This window comes from Hippopotamus amphibius, chromosome 2, assembly GCF_030028045.1.
Source record: "Hippopotamus amphibius kiboko isolate mHipAmp2 chromosome 2, mHipAmp2.hap2, whole genome shotgun sequence".
Taxonomy (NCBI): Eukaryota; Metazoa; Chordata; class Mammalia; order Artiodactyla; family Hippopotamidae; genus Hippopotamus; species Hippopotamus amphibius.
In genome coordinates this window covers 186,053,297-186,074,922 of record NC_080187.1, presented here as the reverse complement: position 1 = coordinate 186,074,922, position 21,626 = coordinate 186,053,297, and the positions used below count along the sequence as shown (strand labels likewise).

At 39.6% G+C, this 21,626-nt stretch overlaps 1 protein-coding gene across 1 annotated transcript in view; it reads right to left on the bottom strand.

Moving 5' to 3' along the window:
- STARD9 (StAR related lipid transfer domain containing 9) overlaps window positions 1–21,626 on the bottom strand; it is a 127,921-nt gene that overhangs the window by 49,970 nt on the left and 56,325 nt on the right. The window contains 10 exon segments of the mRNA XM_057723627.1: window positions 131–228; window positions 408–617; window positions 1,024–1,121; window positions 2,159–2,226; window positions 5,659–5,731; window positions 7,132–7,201; window positions 17,259–17,371; window positions 19,015–19,076; window positions 19,166–19,198; window positions 20,694–20,810. Coding sequence (XP_057579610.1) covers window positions 131–228; window positions 408–617; window positions 1,024–1,121; window positions 2,159–2,226; window positions 5,659–5,731; window positions 7,132–7,201; window positions 17,259–17,371; window positions 19,015–19,076; window positions 19,166–19,198; window positions 20,694–20,810 — 942 coding nt within the window.

The following is a 21,626-nucleotide window of genomic DNA, read 5'->3' as shown; positions in this document are numbered from 1 at the left end:
GTTTTACTCCCTCATCATTTGGAGAACAAGGTTGGTAGCTGGGGTGAGAACAAAGAGAAAGAAATCAATGAGAGGAAAAAAAGAATTTGATGTAAACTGACCAGACCAGGACTTCAGATGAAGGTCTCACCTCATTTACCCGTGGCTTGTTGATGATGTTTTTGGCGTTGGATGCATATCTCAGTGTGCTCATGGTCTCACTGTAGCTAGTGTGTGCAGGAGACACAGCTGAGGTAGAAGGAGAAAGTTAAAACACACGCCTAGCCTTTCCCACCCAGCCCATGATCACTGGCCTCACTGCCATCGCCCAGGCTGTATGAGACCCTTGATGAAATGGGCGACCATGGCCCTTTCTCTGAGGCAGAGCACCAGTCCCAACACAGAACCAGCTCCGGCAGCCCACTCACTGGCAACCATGATGGTTCTGGAGTTGCCACCGAGGCTGTCCTTCAGCAGCCAGGTCAACACAGAGTCCCGGTAGGGGATGTAAGACTGCCTCCGGGAGGGTCCTGCTCCACTAGTGGTCCCGGAAGGAGAGCTAGGGATCCCACTATCACCACCATCGCTCACTGCGCTGTTGAGGCTCTGGCAGCTGCTGAATACCTGAGAGTTCTGGGCTTAAAAGACAAAATAAAAGTGGAAGAAAAAAAGGAATTATGAAACAAATACATAAAAATAAAGCAATGATTGGAGAACGCAGACTTAGCATCACACTTCCTAATCCCTTTCTGCATATGACATGATGCTTTAAGAGTGGGCCCTGAATTAGACTCTGGACTCAAGAGATGGAATATTTAAGCCAATTTTGTAGTCTCCCTTTCTTTTTGGAATGAAAGTGGTAGGATGATGGTCACGTTGTGTTCAAAAACCACAAATGTCAGTTTTTCATTCCCCAAACCAGAAGGTAAACTTTATCAAAAAGAACCTTTTAAGTATCTACTCCATTTTGACAAAATGAAAATGTATGAGTTATTTTCCAAAGTCTCCCTCCCACTCTGATAATCCAGGCTACTGGCAAAATACCTAAAGTGGAGATGACGATTCCCAGAGTCACAAGAGACTTGTTGATATTGGCTCCTTCAGTAATCCGGTCCTTACAGTAACTGGGATCTGCTCTTTCACTAAAACACAGTGGATGAAAACAGAAACAAAAGCAAACAAGAAGACACTACCCTTATAAGGCTGTTGAAAAAGATCCGCATAATAAATGCCCCTTAGAATTCAGTTCCAGAAACAATGTTACCATCATGTAATGAACTGGCATTCTTCTGCTTCTCAGGCAATAAAAATCAAATAACTCATTACATTTGACTTCCAGAGCACTTTGAGCTAAACATAGTACTTATTTACAGTAATGATACTAACGTAGCTTTCTGGTATATGCAATTCCCCTTTTCTTTATTGTTTTAATTTCACATATTAATGGCTTTATGGTATCTGTGTCATTAACGGTTTCAAATTCCTTATTGAAGTAAATGGGAAATATTAAATATTCACAATTCCAGTTGGCTGATACAATTTCTTCCAGAAAGCACTTAAGCTTTTAAGGGAGTGCTGTACCATATTAATTATTTAGCAGTCTTAAAATAAGAAAATGTGCCTTATTTCATGTTACACTTTTTTCTGACCACATTATTCCTGAGAGTGCCTGCCTTCTGGTATGTAAATGAGTATAATTCATGTTTCCTTCTAACACTTAAAAAGGCAGTATCTTCTCCCCAATACCACAGTATTTCTTTCTTTTTTTTTTTTTAAGAAATGTACAGAGCTGCATAAAATAAATACTAGGTCAAAAGGAAACAGCGTGCTCAGTCACCTCTCTTTAGAGCACTGGTTGACAATCCTGGCTATACACTGTCTGCACTCCCCCAACTCCACTAATAATCTGATTTATTTGATCTGAGGTGCAGCCTAGGCACTGGAACCTCTAAAAGGTCCAGGTGATTTTAATGGGCAGCTAAGATTGAGAACCCCTAACATAGAATTTTTCAGCCCTCAGAAAACTATAATTTCTTAACCTAGCATTCAAAAAATTTGTAATTTTTTCAGGATGATCGAAATGTGTAAAAGGTGGGGAAAAGTTTATTCTCTGTAAAATGGGCAAGAACAAGGTCATTGTCAACGTAGTAATTCCACTTGGCTTTGAGATCCTAATTACCTGCCTGCTAGGTCCACAAGGTTGATCTTGCTAGCGATTTCAGAGGGGAGGTTGTTCTCCAGGATTGCCTAAGGGAGAAAATACATTTAAAGCTTGTCATTTGGAACAATGTGTAGCTTTTTTTCCCATGACACCCTCCTAACCAAGGTGATATTTGGATTTTTAGCCAACTCTCTCAAGAAATCTGTATTCTAATGTGTTCTGAACCAGATGAGCTCTCAATACCCGACAATCAGTAAGCCCTGGGTCCTGCCTTCATTAAAAACATGAGCAAAACTTCCAAAGGGAAGGTGGGCAAACCCCCACAAAGTCTCCCTACTGCTATTTATCAGGTAAATGCTCAATCCCCCTCCAGGAGGCTCTGACTCATCAGTAGAGATCCACAGCAGGTGGGGGGTGGCCCTGATGGGGGTTTGTCTCTTGTTAACCTGAGTCACAGCATGTTGACTTGTTGGGCAGGACTCTGCCTCTCTTTGTTCTATCTAGGGGCATCCAGCCCTCAAAAGCAAAACTACTTTTCCTTTTTTTCCCCTCACATTCAATATGGGGTTTTTGTTGTTTTATTTTAATGTTGTGCATCTATCACCAAAATCCAGTTTTAAAATATTTCCAATAATTCCCCAAGTCTGTTTGCAATCAATCTCCATTGCCATCTCCAGCCACAGGCCACCACTCAATTTTCTCTCTCTATAAATTTGTCTTAGGATATTTCACACAGATGGAGTCATACAATGTCTGGCTTCTTTCACTGTGCATAATTATTTTGAGATTCATCCAGTTGAGGCACGTGTCAAAAGTTCAGTTTTATTGCTCAGTAGTATTCCATTGTATGAACATACCGTGGTTTGTTTATCTATTCACCTCTTGAGGGACATCTGTGCTGTTTCCAGCTTTGAGTAATTACAAATAAAGCTGCTATGAACATTTGTGCGCAAGTCTTTGTATGGACATATGATTTCTTTTCTCTTGGGAAAATACCTAGGAGTACAATGGCTGAATTATATGGTAGGTATATGTTTAATTTTTCAAGAAATTATTAAATTCTTTTCCAAAGTTTTTGTACCAGCAGTATAGTGTATGAGAACTCTAGCTCCTACATATCTTTCCAGTATTTAGTATGACCACTCTTTTTAATTTCAGCCATTTGTAAAGGTGAGTAGTGAATGCTCATTTGGTGTTAACTTGCATTCCTCTAATAATTAATGATGTTAGCATCTTTTCAAGTGCTTAATTGCCATCTGTATATTTTCTTTAGTTAAGTGTCAGTTCAAATTTTCTGTCCATTTTTTTTGAGTTGTTTTATTGAGTTTAGAGAGTTCTGTTATATTCTGGATACAAGTCTTTTACGCGACATCCGTTTTACAAATAAATTCTCCCTGTGGCTTTTTATTCTCTTAATAGTGTCTTTTGAAGAGCAGAAGTTTTCAATTTTGACCAATATCAAATTTCAATTTGTTCTTTTGTTCAATTTATGTTTTTAGTGCCATATCTAAAGAAACTTTGCCTAATCCAAGGTCATAAAAGTTCTCCCATGTTATTTTCTACAAGTTTAATTGTTTTAGATTTCACATTAGTGTCTATGATCCAGTTTGAGTTAATTTTTAAATAAAATGTACATTAATAATTTTCAACAAATTTGGTGACTTTTTTTGGCCATTATTTTTCCATTTCTCCTTATGCCTATTTTCTCTTCTTTCTTTCTGGGATTCCCGTTATACTTATGTTGACACACCTGACAGTGACACACAGACACAGGTCTGTGCAGCTCTGTTCATTTTTTCTTCAGTTACTCTTCTTCAAATTGGATGATTTCTATTTGTCTATCTTCAACTTCACTAATTCTTCTGTCATCTCAAATCAGCTCTTGAGTCTCATTAGTGAATTTTTCATTTCTATTATTGTACATTACCAGAATTCCCCCTTTTCAAATAATTTCTATCATTTTACTGAAATTCCCTAGAGTCACTACCATCTTGCTTTCCTTTAATTCTTTAAAACATGGCTTCCTTCAGTTTTTTTAACATATTTATATTAGTTGCTTGGAAGTCTTTGTATGCTAAATCCAACATGTGGAACACTTAGAGTCAGTTTCTATTGACATTTTTTTTCCCCTAAGTGTGGGTTGCACTTTCTTATTTGTTTGTTTTTGCATGTCTAACAATTTTTGGTTGAATACTAGACATTTAAGATAACGCCATAACAACTCTGGATTCTGATTTTTTTTTTTCCTCTTGAAGGTGACAGTGATTGTTGTTTTGTTTGTCTGGAAACTTGCCTGCACTAAATCTCTAAAATCTGTCTCCTCTACAACATGCAGCCAAAGAGGTCTCTGTTCAGTTTTTTTCCTTTAGTTGTTTTTAATTTTAAGCTTGGCTTCTAGGGGGCCACCCTGTGTCTGCATAGCCTAATGTTCAGCCAAAGATTGGTCAGAAATTGTAATCAAACACCTTGAGGCAACAGAACTTTTATTCTCTGTTGATGGATCTATGTGTGAGCTCGTGAATGCAGTAAAAGTTCTGGCTGTGTTAAGTTTGCCCCACCATTCACTAGCTACAGGGCCCTCTTGTGTCTCTTCTGCACATATGTGCAGATTCTGTCAGCTAGGGCTGTAGGGGGTTTGAGCCCACCTAGTCTCTGATGTATATGTGCACAGCATCTGTTTAACCCAGGATATGTGAAGAGCTTATCAAGCTTCCTATGTCATATCATCTCCCAGAATTCCCTGTTAAATCCCCAGACAATCTTCCAGTTCACTTCTTGCCTGAAACAGACCTACAATTTCAGGCTCATGGAGCTATTGATCTCCTTGTTAGCTTGCCACCAAGATCACCACTTTAACCAACAATGCTCCAAATCAAGTGAATCCCTCTAGCTGTGGCAGCAACAGAGCTGCTGGTTTTTACCACCCTTCCTTCTTTGATTGAACTACCTCACTGACAGAGAGTGGGGTGTGGGTGGAAATGTGAGCAGCCCAAGGAATACACCATACATTTTCACTGTCCTTACGTGAAATTCAGGAGCTCTCTTGAATAAACTGTTCTCAATTTACTACATGCCTTTGCACTATTTTGAAATAGTTGTTTGGACAGTTTTGTCCAGGTTTACAGTTGCTTTTGGGGGATAGGATTTGTTAACCTCCTCATTCCATCATAGTAGAAGTAAACCTTCTACTTTTTAATTTTAATGGTTATTTTCATTTCAATCTTGCTTTTCATTTTAAATGCCCAGACTAATCATATAGATATGAAAGTACTTTGAAATGTCAAAAGCAAAATGTAAATCAAAGATATTTTGATTAGTCTTTATGAAATGCCTCTACCCTTTCTGGGTGTGTAGTTTAGTAGATTGTGTGTAGGTCCTACTTATAATGTTAGGTCACATCAGAGAACCTATAAAGGGAGAGGTAGGAAGAAAGAAAAAGAAATAGGAAGGAAGATAGGAAATCAGTCAAAAGGGACAATGAAAGGAAGAAAGCTAAGCAAATATAAGTGGTAACCAACCTGCGTATAGTAGATAGTGAAGATGGCATGGGATCTGCTGCTGGCCTCATGAACGTGGGTTGCTGCTGTGATTCTGTGTATATAAGGGAAGAAAATTAGGACAAGGATTGTTTATGCATGGCGGGTCCTTAAGGATCCATGGGGAACACAAGAAATGTTAGTGCTGAGATTCACAAGTGAGGATCACGAAACACCCGTATTTAGTCTGTTATAGTTAGGAGAGTGGTTCCAAGAGGGCAGAAGCAGTGCTCTAGATACTGATATCTGAGAATAAAAGCAAGTGTAGCTTCATACTAAACCACAATTAGAACATTTTTTGAGCTACAGAAGTTAAAAATCAGAGTTGAAAAGGTGATACTAGAGTTATCAACCTGGAAGAATATCCCTAAAATAGACCCATTTAAATAAGACAAGTGGACGTAGAGAGCTTGCTGGAGAAGAAGGCTCAAAGACAGACAAAGTAAGTTATGATTAAACACAGAATATTAATCTCATAGTGACAGAAGGGGCTTTAAAATGAGATCTTGAATTACATGAACATTATACTTAAGCCAGGTAGAATTCATAGTCTCCCTGAGAGACTCATTCCAATGCTGAGTCTTTCTTTCATCTAAATCTAAGCCAATCTTGCTTCAGTTTAAGACCAACTCACTAACCTCGGTTCTCAGAGGAGTTACAGAATTGAAGAAAAGAGTCAAAATCTAGAGGCTGGTCTATTCAAGGATAAAAAGGACAAGGTGAAGCCTGACACTTAAAGATCAAGGAGCTCAGGGTACCCTGAAGACATGAAGCAAGTGCCTCCAGAATAGTTTCGTGAAAGCCAAGGAATAGAATGTTAAATTTAAATTTCTTCCTCTACATTCAGTTAATTCAGTCGTGTTACTTATAGGGTACATAGAAGACTCTAAATTCCCCCAATTTTTTTTCAGGTAAGAAAGGTTATTGGGGGTGTGTGTGTAAAATAACATTCTGGGTATTTCATTGTAACTAAAAATATAGAGTATTGTCAAATTTTAGGAGAGTCTAAAGCACTCAGTATTTCATAGCAGATTCAAAAGTCTTTTTTTGAGTAACTTTATAGTATGCAAAACTAGAAGCAAAATGGTTTTCTGAAACATCTTAAACTATATATAAACTGTATTAAACTATATCATCTCTATCAAAGACAAGACAATGCAGGCAAGAATCTTTTCTTTGATGAAAACAGCAGAAGTCGTGTATTATAAGACAAAGCATAGAGTAATTGTCTGGGCTTACTGCCTCATATTATCACATCCAGAACAAATTCCAGCTTCACCAATAGTGAGACGAACTCTAAATCTCAGCCACTGCCCCCTGCCCTGGGTACATTTCTGTTCTGAGAAAGGCATCCTGACTGTGAATGTGGGCAACTGCAGAGAACACAAAGGGGGATGAGAACACAGGAAAGAAGAATGAGACTGAAAGAATTACAGGGACAAACAAACCTGTTACCTGTTTGCTATTCCCTCCTCCAAGAGCTGAATTACTTGCTTATAGTTGGTAACTACGTGTTGAGATAAACCTATCAGATTTGCGAGGAGGAAAAAAGAAATTAAATAAAAATTTTTGGCAAAGTTTAATCTTTTCCTGTAGGTAATTAAACTTATCATCCTATTTCATATTAGTTGATAGACAAGAATGAGGGAATAACTTAATTCAGATAATAAATTAAGTCAACAAATATTTATTGGAAGCCTACTGTCAGGCATTGTGACAGTCTCTCTAGGAACATAGATCTCTGCCCTCACAGAGATTATAGTCTAGAATTCATGTAGTAGTTATGCTAACAACAACAAAAAGAAGAACAATAATAATTCCTTACAATTTTGCTACACAGGTTAGAAGAAAAGTTTTCATAAATAACCTAATTTGGCCCTCACAAAATTCCTGAGGTAGATAGGGACTACGTGCCCCACAAAATGGTGGACTCAGTTTGACATACAAAACATACCGTACACAAGTCCTTATGCTCCCACAGTTTACAATCATGAGAAATTACATGATACAAAATAATACAGCCAAGTGCCACAAGAGTAGAAAGATAATAAATGCTGAGGAGATCAGAGGAGTGGTCAGGGAAGCTCCATGGAGAAAGCTAGACTTGAATTTAGCCACTGTAGAATAGGTAGGCTTTAGATAGGTAAAGAGGAGCTTAAGGGCATGAAAGTAAATCTTTATGTCTGGTTACCCACCAAGTCAAAAAAGGCCTTCACAACTGTGCTAAAGAATCTCTGTATTAGAGATTCAGGGGACCTCCCCAGTGGTCCAGTGGTTAAGACTCTGCACTCCTAATGCAGGGGGCCCGGGTTCAATCCCTGGTTAGTGAACTAGATCCCACATGCTGCAACTAGAGATCCCACATGCCACAACTAAGAGCCCACATGCCTCAGTGGAAATCCCGTGTGACGCAACTAAGACCCAGTGTGGCCAAATAAATAAATATTTTTAAAAAAGAGAGAGAGAGATTCAGGAATCAAAGTAACTTCACAGGCTCATAGCTGAATACAATTACACTAAAAATAAGCAAAGTAACTTAACCACTGACTAGATTTTTTTATATTAAGAAATTATGATTTAGATGTGATAACAGTTTTATGGATATGATTATTTTTAAAAAATATATCTTTTAGGGCTACATACTAAAATATTTATAGATGAATTGATGTGACATCTGGAATTTGCCTCAAAATAATAATGTGGACAGGGCAGAATTTGCCAAGGGTTTTTGGGTTATGGGTTATTGTGAATATGGGAGTTCATTATACTAGTCTATTTTTGTTCAAAATGTTCAACATTCTCTATAATAAAAAGAATTTTTAAAATTTAACCAAGGATAGAGACCTTCTGTTTTTGGTAATGGCAAATCAGATAATATAAACCAACCCTTCTGCTAAAGGCTATTAGAAACAGCTGGACAAAATATAAAAGACATCAGCGTGAAGGCACAGAGGGATGACCAGGTAGCGGAAAAATTTCCAGGCCATATACTGGGGCAGGATGGAAGCCCAGAGAGAGAAGGCCAGCATTTGGGGACGCTCCTCCTCTGAGAGCATTTGCCAAATCTTGAGGCGAAGTGGCTGACAGCAGTTCTCCTGACAACCTCACAGGTCTGGGGAGACACAGACTGCAGTCCAGAGCCCACCCACAGTGGGCCTATGGCACCCCACCTCTTTGGGGTGGAAACCCAAAGGGTTAAAACACAGGAATAAGGTTGAGTTAGAAGTAAACAGCCTCTGAAGGGACTGCAGCTCAGCTTTGAACATTCTCAGTCCTTAAATTGGACTGAGGTGATTCTGGATCACTAGTGTGTGCAGGAACCTGGCACAAATAAATATAAGTCTTCTGTACCAGAAGATATCATTGTTCAAGACCTACAAATTATTTCTATAAGCAATTTAGCAAATATTGTCTGGCACAAAATAACAAACCAGAGACATAAGTAGAGCTGACAACATAAATGAAAACCAGCAAAAATAATAAGGAATAGAAAGAGACCTAAGAAAGATCCAGACATTGGAGTTACAGTAACTTTAAAGTAACTCTGCTTACTATTTTCAAGGGGCTAAAGACAAGATTATAAAACTTCAGAGAAAATTGGAAACTATAATAAAAGGATCAAATGTAGATTTGGGAAGTGAAAACTACTGTAAGTGAAAAAAAGAACTCAGTATGTAAGTTTAACAGCAGGTTAGGACTTCCCTGGTGATGCAGTGGTTAAGAATTCGCCTGCCAATACAGGGCACACGGGTTCGATCCCTGCTCCAGGAAGATCCCACATGCCACAGAGCAACTAAGCCCGTGCGCCACAACTACTGAGTATGTGTTCTAGAGCCCGTGAGCCACAACTACTGAGCCCACCTGCTGCCACCCCTGAAGCCCCTGCACCTGGAGCCTGTGCTCAGCAACAAGAGAAGCCACTGCATTGAGAAGCCCGAGCACCGTAACGACGAGCAGCCCCTGCTCACCGCAACTAGAGAAAGCCCATGCACAGCAACAAAGACCCAATGTAGCCTAAATAAATAAATTTATATGAAAAAAGAATAAAGAAGAAATAAAGCTATTTTCAATCAATTGAAAGCTAAGAGAATTTGCAAACAGCAGACCCACACTAGAGGAAACACTAAAGATTATTTTTTAGCTGAAGGAAAATACCAGACAGAAGGCAGGAGATTTAAAAAAAAGCTTAGACCACAATATTAGACTTCAATAAGTCAATTATCCATGTTGTAATCTCTACAGTGAGTACTAAAATAATAAGACAATGTGTAAATAGTAAGCTAAAAGAGGAGAAACATCATATAAGTTTAAAAATTAATCAACTCAAAAGTCATGAATGGACTTCCTAAGTGGCACAGTGGTTAAGAATCTGCCTGCCAATGCAGGGGACATGGGTTCGATCCCTGCTCCAGGAAGATCCCACATGCCTCAGAGTAACTAAGCCTATGCGCCACAACTATTGAGCTTGTGTTTTAGAGCCCATGAACCACAGCTATTGAGCCCGTGTGCTGCAACTACTGAAGCCCACATGCTCCAAGGAGCCACGGCAATGAGGAGCCCGGGCACCACAACGAAGAGTAGCCCTCGCTCGCTGCAACTAGACAAAGCCCGTGTGCAGCAACGAAGACTCAACACAGCAATAAATAAATAAATAAATAAATTTTTTTAAAAAGTCATGAAAGTAGAGAAAAAGGAACATAAAACAGACAATGTAAAGAGAATGTAAAAAGAAAACACAATGTAACAGAATTAAACCCAAATAAAATTAGTAATTACATTGAAAATAAACAGACCAAAATATGCTTGTAATATGCTCAAATTACAAGACCAAAATTGTGATGCTAGATAAAACAAAGTGAAAGCCAAATATTTTTATTTAAAAAAACACATCTAAAACATATGGATGTAGAAAGGGAGAAAGTATAAAAAAGATGAAAATGCCAACACTAACCAAAAGAAAGCTAGAATAGTTATAGTAATGTCTGACAGAGTAGAGTAGACTTCATGGCAAAGCATTACTAGAGATAAAGAGGGATCCTTCAAAACAATAAAAGAACTCAATTCATTAAGAAGATTTAATAATTCTAATTTTATATGCACATAATAAAGTCTCAAAATATATAAAACAAAAATTGACAGAATTAAAAGGAGAAAAAGACATTCATAGTCATAACAGGAAATTTTAACAAACCTCTCTTAGTATCTCATAAAACAAGCAAAAAAAAATCAGTAGGGTTCTAGAAGATTTAAATAATGCAGATAACAAACTTGACAAGCAGCCTTATATAAATGCTACACTCAACTACCTCATAATTGTTTTTAAGAACACATGGAAAATTTTTTAAAATTAGCCATATGCTAGGCCACAAACCAAAATGTTATACATACATATTTATAAATGAAATCATATAGAGTGTGTTCTTTGAATGCAATTCTACTAAACTAGATGCCTATAATAAAATAGAATTAGAAAATCCCCAAATGTTTGAAGATTAAGAAACTCAATTTTAAATAACCCAAGGGTCAAAAAGGAAATCACAATGGAAATTATATATATTTTAAACTAAGTAATGATAAAAATACTACACATTAAAACATGTGCAGTGCAACTAAAGCTATATTTACAGAAAAATTTATAGCTGTAAATAAATATATATATTTTCTTTGAAAAGACAAATAAAATTAATAAGTCCTAAAACTGAATGAGAAAAAAGAGGCAAGGGATAGATAACCAGTTAGGAATGAAAAAAGAGATCCTACATTTATAGAGACATCTTACACATAAAGCATAAGAGGATATTATATTTTATGCAAATACAGGCTTTACATTTAGGGGAAGCAGATTTTTTAGAATAATACAATCTACCAAAAATTGGTGCAATAAAAAATAGAATATTTGAAAGAAATCAAATCTATAATCTTAAACCTTCTCATCAAAAAATCCTCCAGACTCAGAAGGCTTTGCCAGCAAATTCCACCAAATATTTAAGAAAGAATAACCCCAATCTTACACAAAATCTTTCAGAAAATAGAAAGAGGCAGCATCTCCCAACTCATTTTAGGAAACGGACATAACCTTTATACTTAACCCTCACAAAGGAAAATGGAGAATCAGAGAAGGATGAAGAAGAGAAGAGGAGGGAGAAGAGGAGGCAGAAAATAGGACAAGGAAGATAATAATTGCAGGAGAATTTCACTCTTGAACATATCTGCAACAACTCCCAACAAAACATTGGAAATCCAAATCCAATGATATATAAAAAGGAAAATATATCACAACTAACTTGGGTCTATGCCAGGAATGCAAGATTACTAGAGCATTCAAAAATCAAGATAATTCACCATAGTAACAGGATAAAGGACACAAATCATACAATATAGAAAAACATATATAAAGAAATATTTTAAAAAATTCAGTAGCTGCTTATACTTAAAAAAAATTCCTAGCACCCCCGCCGTTTCCCTTTCCTGAACAATTCAGTCCTACAGTCCTTAAGTGGAGCCGAGCAAGGCAGGCAACAGTCAGGGTGAAGAGCCTGAGAGGAGTGAGGAGAGCATTCCCTCAGAGGGAAGGCCTGGCACAAGAGTGGGGTGAGGAGGGGATGCTACTGCTGGCAGCCCAGCACGGAGAGTCACAGCCTGGCGGGCTGAGCAGAGCATCCCCAGTGCAGGGCATGGGAGCCCAGAGAAGGTGAGCAGGCTGCTCAAGTGTGGGGTGGTCTGCCGTGAGAAGTCAGAGCCCAAATAAGGAGTGAAAGGCATCTCCACAGAGTGACTGGCAGAGAAACAGGGCTTCTATGTTGGGGTGAGGAGGTGGCCCAGCAAAAGGATACCAAGACTGAGAGGGGTACACAAGGTAACTGCACAGCGAGGGGTGGGGACAGGCAGCCCTGCACGGAGTGCTGGGACACGGGCATGGTGAGCAGGGCTTCCTGTGGTGAGGGGTCCAGCACAGGGTGTCTAAGCACAGCTAGGTGAGGCGGGCATCCACATAAGAGAGAGGACAGCAATGACAAGGAGACTAATTACACATGGGGGGAGGGGCGGATCAAAGAAGTATTTCCACTGTTGGATAAAGGAATTACAAATCTGAAAAGGGAGAAATCCAGGATGAACCCTGTTGTGTTGGACTACAGTTGGAGGTACTGGTGTGAACATATATTAGCACTGTCCACTCAGAGGGACTAGGAGTTACAACATCTCAAAAGCAATGAGCATACCAAGCAGTTAGATCTTGCCTTCCAAATACTTTCTCCAATAAAGAGGACCAGGACTTCCTAGGTGGTGCAGTGGTAAAGAATCTGCCTGCCAATGCAGGGGACACGAGTTCGAGCCCTGCCCTGGGATGATTCCACATGCCACGGAGCAACTAGGCCCGTGTGCCACAACTATCGAGCCTGTGCTCTAGAGCCTGTGAGCTACAACTACTGAGCCCATGTGCCGCAACTATTGAAGCCCACGCGCCTAGGGCCCGTGCTCCACGGCAAGAGAAGCCACTACAATGAGGAGTCTGTGCAGCACAATGAAGAGTAGCCCCCGCTCTCAGCAACTAGAGAAAGCCCGTGTGGAGCAACAAAGACCCAACGCAGCCAATAAATAAAAATAAATAAATGAATAAATAAATAAATTAAAAAAAAAGAGGACCAGATTACATATAGAATGGATAAACAACAAGGTCCTACTGCCTAGCACGGGGAACTATGTTCAATATCCTGAGATAAACCAAAATGGAAAAGAAATATAAAAAAAGAATATATATATATATATGCATAGCTGAATCACTTTGCTATACAGAAGAAATTAACAAAACATTGTAAATCAACTATACTTCAATTTAAAAAAACAAACAACTAAGAAGTCTGCATGCCGCAGCTAAAGATCTACATACTGCAACTAAGACCCAGCGCAGCCTAGATACATAAATACATAAATACATAAATGGAGGAGGGGGAGGGGGAGGAGGATGACGACCAGGGCTCCTGGAGAAATGGCTGATTCAGACTGAAGCAGAGAAAGGAGATGAGCCTGAAACACCTCCTGTCAGAAAGCAAGGAAGTACTCAAGGAATGACGGCCATATGCCAAAATGTCACAGGAACACAACTGAAGGGGATTCCATTGGCTAAATCTGGAATAATTGGAGCAGCAAAATAAAAAATAATAGTAACAGAAGGTGACTCATTCAATAAAATAGGGAAGGATGAGTCTATGACAACATAAGTTAATAAACTGAAAGTTAGATGAGGATAGGACACATACACGATTTCACAGCACTGCACCCAAAAAAACACTTGATTACAAAAGGAAAATAGCAATTTCAGATGAAGAAGCCTGGCAGATACGACCTTAAGTGAGGAAATTAAAAATCATGAGTAATGGGACATATCAGAATTGTGTACCATTTAATAGTGTCAAGTTCATGGAAGTCAGGAGAGACCAAGGAGCCTTCCAGACTAGAGAACACTAGGGAGACACCCTAACCAAAGGCAACCTTGGACTCTCAAATGGACAGTTACTGGGACAATTAGTGAAATTTAAATGGGTCCTAAGGATCAGATAGTAGTAATGCACCAAAGTTAATGTCCTGATTTGTAACTATACAGGAGATCATTCTTGTTTGAGAGAAAAACACCCTAAAATAATCAGGGGGAAAGGGTCATTAGGTTGGCAATTTACTCTCAAATGGTTCAAGTAAAAAAGTTCTTTATACTATACTCGCAACTTTTTCAACAGTTTGTTTCAAAATTAAAAAGTAAAAACTCTTAGAAAAATAAGAGAATTCCCTTAACCTGCTTAGGCGGTGCTTCTCAAACTTGCTGCACAGACTGGAACCAGTTCTCAAACTGTTATTGATGTGTGATGAGATAGGTACAGAAATTAAGAGTGTTAGAAACTTTTACAACAATATGACAGATTTTAAATCTTCTGAATCTAATAAAAAAGAATCTGGGCTTATAATTAAGATCTGTTTCTTTCTTTTTTTTTCTAGTAGTTCATCTTTATTTTACCAAAGTATTGGTTTGCCATGGATTGGAAATTTTTTAAAAAACTGGTGCTTCCCCACAGATAGTTTGAGAAGTGTGTGATGAAGTCTATTAACAACAAATGCTATTGCAAACATCATGGCAAAATGCTGAAGCTTTCCCCTGGGAACAGAACTAAATACTGTTGCCACTCTTATTTAATATGGTACTAGAGGTCCTAGTCAGTGTAGAAAGGCAAGGAAAAAAAGGTGTAAGAATTAAAAAACAAACGAACAAAAATACTCCTGTTATGTGCAGAATGAGTACAAAGAAAAAACGAAATAATTTTTTTCAGAGTCCCAACTACCCACTTCCAACAACCTCCTGCTTTGTACCCATCCCTACATATTAAGATAGAGAGCAAAGCAAAAATATGATAGTGTCTTTGTCTCACTTAAATATCACTTTAGATCCTGTAAGCACTGGTCTCTTATGTGTGCTTTGGGCAGGGCCTTGTACATTTCAGATTTCAACTTAATCGTCATCTAATTAATAAACTTTTTAATGAAAAGTAAGAGGCTACCCCTTTTCTTTCCTTGGATTTAGGCAGCTATCAAGCTCAGGCTTATAGTTCTAAACTGGAACTACAAGTTCTTTAAAGGCCTTGTATCTTTCATATTTACCATGGCACCCTGAATACCACAGGCATCTTGCAAGTACTAAATAAATTCCTGTAGAATTGGGTTCAAAGCAGAAACCACTTTCTGCTTTGGAATCATATTCACAGAATGCATGAGCCTGAAGATAGAGACAGACAGACAGACAGACAGACAGGCAGGTGATATAAATACTAAACGAATAAAGAAAGCAAACACTTTTAAAAATAAAGTTTGCTGTAATGCCATCGGAGGGTAGCAACGGGAATAAGTTCACTGTGAATTTTCAGGGTCTTGGCTTCCAAGGCTGGCTCTGTACTATTTGAGCTCATGGCTCCTTCACTAAGAAATAAGAGAAATGTCCACCTATATCTGCAATGATTTGAGAAAGTCCAGGCCGACTTTAAGAAACATGTAACCCAAAGAACCTAAGAGACTTTTTGCTGGTTTAACATTCTTTCTTACCAAGTATCCTCCCTCCCCACAAGGATTCACTCCACGAAGGTATCCAAAAGAGTCCTGAGATTTAAGTCTGATCCTGTTGCTGATCTTGGATATATCACCCAAGCTGTTCCACCTTATGTGATTTTCTCAAGGTTTCAGGTACTATTCCAATCGAAGAACCTATGATCGTAGGTCTCCTCCGTGTACATTCTGTCCCATTCTTCTCTTCCAGTCCTAGAAAAGGTTCCCAGTTCCAACCCTGCCCCAACCAGCTGTGCAACTTTGGGAACGTTCCTTAACTTCCTCCAGACTTCATTTCATCTTCTGTGCAATGAGGACATTAGGACTACATCTGAGGTCTCCTCTAGTTACTCCCCCTACCCCACCTCCCAACATATTAAGATAAAATCAAAAGATGAGAAATTGCGGCACTACTGCAACCACTCATGGTCTACCTTCAAAGTATTGCTTTACACAGAAATACATATCCACAGAATTTTACAGAGGAATCTCCAACTGGCTCCCAGCAAAGTAAATGGTATTTTTGTCATTGTTTCCAGGCTGCCAATTATGATGGAACGTTTGGAAAAAGACTCAGGTAGCAGAATCAGTGACTGGCACACCTACTGAGTCATCCGTTAGCCGTGCCGTGATCAGAGAAGAGACCAGCTCTTGATCTTTCATGTTCCTCTCCTTTACAGGATTTAAATAGCATATTGCCAAGGGAACAGGAGCATAAAGTTCATGTTATTTATTATCAGCGGCCAGAAAGAGTAAAAGCTTCCCCTACAAAAGAACCCAACAGTTTCTATTTAATAGCAAGACTTAGCCTTGCTCATCAGTGCTTGATGAGGAAGCAGCATAGACCCTGCTCCACGTCTGATATCTCCCCATGTCCCTGACTATCACCATCACTGGAACAGAAAGTACCCCAAAAAGGAGACTGGCTGACCTGGGAGTCAGTCCCGGCCCTGCTGGGCCTGGCACCACAGACCCAACCCTATTCCATGCCACTTTCCCCCTCACTCACCATGCTTTAGACACACTGGCTCCCTTGAAACCACCAAGCCTTCACTCAGGGCTCTAGCCCATGCTGCTCCCTAAGCCTGAAACACTCTTCCCCTTACTACACCATTCTTTACACAACCAGCTCCTGTATCCCCTCCAGGTTCAGCTTAAAATGTTACCTCCTCAGGGAAGCTTTCCTGACCACCCTACCTAGGCAGATGGGTTGCCTACACTACCCAGTGTTCTTTTCCATCACTGTATCTACTTATCTTTTTATTAGCCTTTATCACAACTGTAATTAGTGCTTGTTTTCTGACTTACCCCTACAAGAGTATAAGCTTGCATGGGAGGGCAGGACTGTCTTCTGTTTACTGGTACCTATTCGGCATCTAACACCAGTAGCTGGCACATAGTAAGTACTCATTATACGTTTGTTGAATGAATCAGTGACCATCAAAAGGAACTCCCAGGCTTTGGTTTGGTCTCAGACCTCCAGGACCACAGTGGCTCACCTTGTACATAGGGCCCCATCTCTGGGTGCTCCCTGACCCGCAGATTATAGGTCTTTTTTTGATCAGACTGTTTCAGCAGATCCCGCACTCGTTCATTATAGATTTCTAGGAAGCTAGAGACATGTAGAAAAAGGCATATAATTAGATTTTGAAAAAATGTGGGAAAAACACTAAGCCAAGAATCAGAAGGTCCTGGTTCTTATTCTAGTTCTACCCCTGACACTCTAAGAACTTGGTCACACCAGAGACTTGAGTCTCCTTCTGCATGTGTACAATAGGGTTTTTAGCATCGGCTGCCATTACTTCACAGTTTCAGGTTTACACTGTCAGTGCTGATTCAAGTTTAGTCTTCAAGAGGCTATTGCAGCATAGGTTTAGGCTGCCACCAGCTTGTGCCTTGATCAAGCCCCCACAGCATGGAGTCTACAAGCATGTTTCTTAAAGTAGTTTTGAAACGTGATCTTTGAGCTCTGTTATTTACTGAAGGCATCTCAAGGGCCACTGCCGAGCAACAGGGAAGCTAAGTGAGAAGGGTTCTGCTCCTCACCCCTAATTTGAGTAGCACACATCTCATTTGACCTATCTTATACACTGGGATTCTGTTTAAGATATGCTCTGTCTTATTGATATCTACTGGCATTTTATGCCTTTTTAAAATAACAGCTACAATTCTTAATGAAAATCAGTAAATATTTTGTTAAATAAGAAAGCAGACTTCTTACAGAAAGGCCTTCCTCACCAGAACACAGATGCTTGCCTGTGGAGTCAGCAGTCAGAAAAAAAGCCTCCAGCTCAAAGCTGTTCTCTGAACACTCTTCTTATGAAATTTTTCTCCTTAATCTTCTCATATTTGGATACAGAAACCCCAGATATCTCTTAGAATAGTGGTTCCCAGATTTCATGGACAATAAAACACTTAATATATATGTATATGTTTATATAGACAGAGGTCTGCAAATTTTTACTTTACAAACTTAAAAAATGTAAAAAAATGTTCACAATCATTTAATTTTAAAGACAGACATTTATTCTTTCTAGGGTAATGAAAATGTGTAATTAGATAGTGATGATGGTTGAACAACCTTGTAAATATCAAAGAAAAAAAATCACTGAACTATATACTTTAAAAATGTGAATTTTATGGTATGTGAATTCCATCTCGTGTTTTTAAACAAAGAGACTGAACACCAAAAAAAAAAAAAGAATACAGAAAATTAAAGGCAGGAAAGTGGTGGGGGTGGGGTGGGGGGAATCAACTGGGAGATTGGGATTGCCATAAACACATTACTAATAAGAAAAAAATATCAAATTGTACACTTTAAAAAAAAAGAAAAAGAAAATTAAGGGCAATTGGTAACCTTCCACCAACATTTACAATTCAGACTGGTTAAAACGTCCCATTGCGGTAGCCAGCACTAGTCTATGAACTAGAGTTTGGGAACTACTGACCTGGAGAACAATCTAGGAGGGGGCTGGAAGAGAACCCCCAAAGCTGGTATGAAAATGTAGAGAAAATGAAGGAAAGGAAACCAGCTAGCCAGGGGCAGCCGGTCCACAGGAGATATTGGCTTGTTAGGTCTGAGGAAAGGAACTAAGTTTCCTACAACCTAAAACCTAAGTAAGTTTTTCACCTCGCACTGCAAGATATTTCTGCTGTGGCTTTTCTCCATTACTCTGGATGACTCTGGAAGCAGAGAGGACAGCTCTGGAGTGGAAGTAGAAACACTTCAGGTCACAGAGCCTGACAGGTTCTTACCTTACTTTTATTCTGCAGGAGGAAGGTAGTGGGACACAGTTTTCCTCCCTGACGAAGAGACCCTGCACAAACCAGAGGGTTGGAATTTCACTGATGGGAGTGTACAAAGAAGACCTACTTTGAGGGGATCCAGACAAAAGAGAGTTAATACCTCACATATCCGTGGTGTCAGCCCAACAGACGCCTGGAGAACAGAAGAGAAGAAAGCATTACTGTTCACTCATGGTGATGCTCTCCCCCAACACCCAGGACCCACCCTCGGGGACGGGCTCCTTGCGCAGGCTCTTCACTTCAGGCAGTTTCCCCCATGGTAAGTGGAAGACTCTATTTGCCAATGTTCTCAGGAGACTCTCATGCGAGAAATGTACCAAATGAGAGGCAGATCACCACGGTAAGAAGGAAGAGAGGAGAAACGAGCAAACCCAGGTACCTGCTTTCATGCAGAGAAGGTCACGTCCTTCTTGGATAAACCCAGTTTACCATGGCGGTCCCTCCCAGAACCCTCTCTCCTATCCCCGCACACACAGGAGGACTAGAGTACATGGGTGTTCAAGATACACATTTAGAGAGAAGTGGCTTCTTTTTTCATCTTGGATCCAGTACTAACTTATACTCAGGTTAAGGGCTTTACACCCTTGGGTTATTGGGCATTTTCTTCTTTTAATTTAAAATATATAAAATCACACTACACATGGATGTAGTAAGCAACAATCTGGGCCCACGGCAGCAGGGATAATCTTTCAGGAGGAATAACGTCCTAGAGAATGTCCCTGCGTGGTGAGATGTGTTACCTGCCCCACCAGTTCATCTCACCAGGATACTTCTAAGCCTAAAACAAAGAGGTGTTCTTAAGGAACTCTACCCTGCTAATCTTCCATGATAAGGAAAGGCTCTCATAAGTCCTACACATTTTTGGAAGCTCCCATCCCAGTAGCTGGTTCTCCTGCTTCTTTCTAACACTCAGATCTAACACGCACATAGCCCCATATCCACATGGCCTTGGCCGACACTTAAGACTCAGCCTGGGACTTGTCTACATCAAAGGTGTTAAAAAGCTACAAGGGATGAACTTGGAAATGATATGAGAAATTCAGAAGGACTAACAAGGTCTGCTTCATCATAAAATTCTAAGGTTCAATAAAGAGGGGTACAATAAAGAGGGGCTAACTAGTCAAAGTTTACCTTTCAATTAAAGTGCTGAGAAACATTCTTTTTTTAATGTTTTATTTTATATTGGAGTATAGTTGATTAACAATGTTGTGTCAGTTTCAGGTGTACAGCAAAGTGATTCAGTTAGACATATACACGTATCTGCTCTTTTTCAAATTCTTTTCCCATTTAGGTTGTTACATAAAATTGAGCGGAGTTCCCTGTGCTATACAGCAGGTCCTTGTTGGTTATCCATTTTAAACATAGCATTGTGTACATGGCAATCCCAAACTCCCTAACTATCCCTTCCCCCACTGCCCCCCATCTCCACCCCCGCCTAGTAACCATAAGTTCACTCTCTAAGTCTGCGAGTCTGGAGAAACTCATTCTTAACATACAATAGGACCCATTTAATCTTACTGAAGCTGACCAACTATAAAACTCACATCCTCTCTCAGTGGCAAGGACAATGCGAGATTCAGGCCTGCTGTGGCTTTAGGAAGATACCGCATTCCAATCCCAATACTCACTGGGGTGCCCAGCATGGTGTATGTCTTCCCAGAGCCTGTCTGCCCATAGGCAAAAAGGCATATGTTGTAGCCTTTGGCAGCTCCAGACAGTACTTCAGTCCCCAAATCCTGGAACACCTGTAGCAATAAAAATAGAGAGAATGTCACTCTGGTCTCTCTACCCACAGCAGCTTTTAAATTATTTTTGAACCCAAAATAATATAAAATGTTCAAACATCCATGACTATAAATTCTCCACTGTTTTATAAGAATCGATTCAGCTTCAAAAAAAAGATTGCTAAGGAAAATTCATTCATTCATTCAGTCAGTCAGTCAGTCAAATATTTTTTAAAGTGCTTACTGTATGCTGGGCACAAGGCTAGACATTAAAGGTACAAAACTGATATATATGGTCCCTAATCTTAAGGCAAAAAGAGTCTGGGAGAAGGGCAAAGACATGCAAGCAAATTAGTAAAGAAAAACCATGTACATTAATTTTTTTTAATGAATTTATTTATTTTATTGGCTGTGTTGGGTCTTTTTTTTTTTTTTTTTTTTTTTGCTGTGCACAGGCTTTCTTTTTAGTTGTGGTGAGTGGGGGCTACTCTTCGTTGTGGTGCGCGGGCTCCTCATTGCCATGGCTTCTCTTGTTGCGGAGCACGGGCTCTAGGCATGTGGGCTTCAGTAGTTGCAGCACATGGGCTCAACAGTTGTGGCTCATGGGCTCTAAAGCGCAGGCTCAATGGTTGTGGCACACGGGCTTAGTTGCTCTGCGGCATGTGGGATCTTCCAGGAGCAGGGATCGAGCCTGTGTCCCCTGCATTGGCAGGTGGATTCTCAACCACTGCGCCACCTAGGAAGCCCCTACATTAATTCTTTTTACTTCCCATTACCGAAAAAAAAAAGTTTAATATGGTTAATCAGGTAAAGCTACAATGAGATATTGCCCAGTAA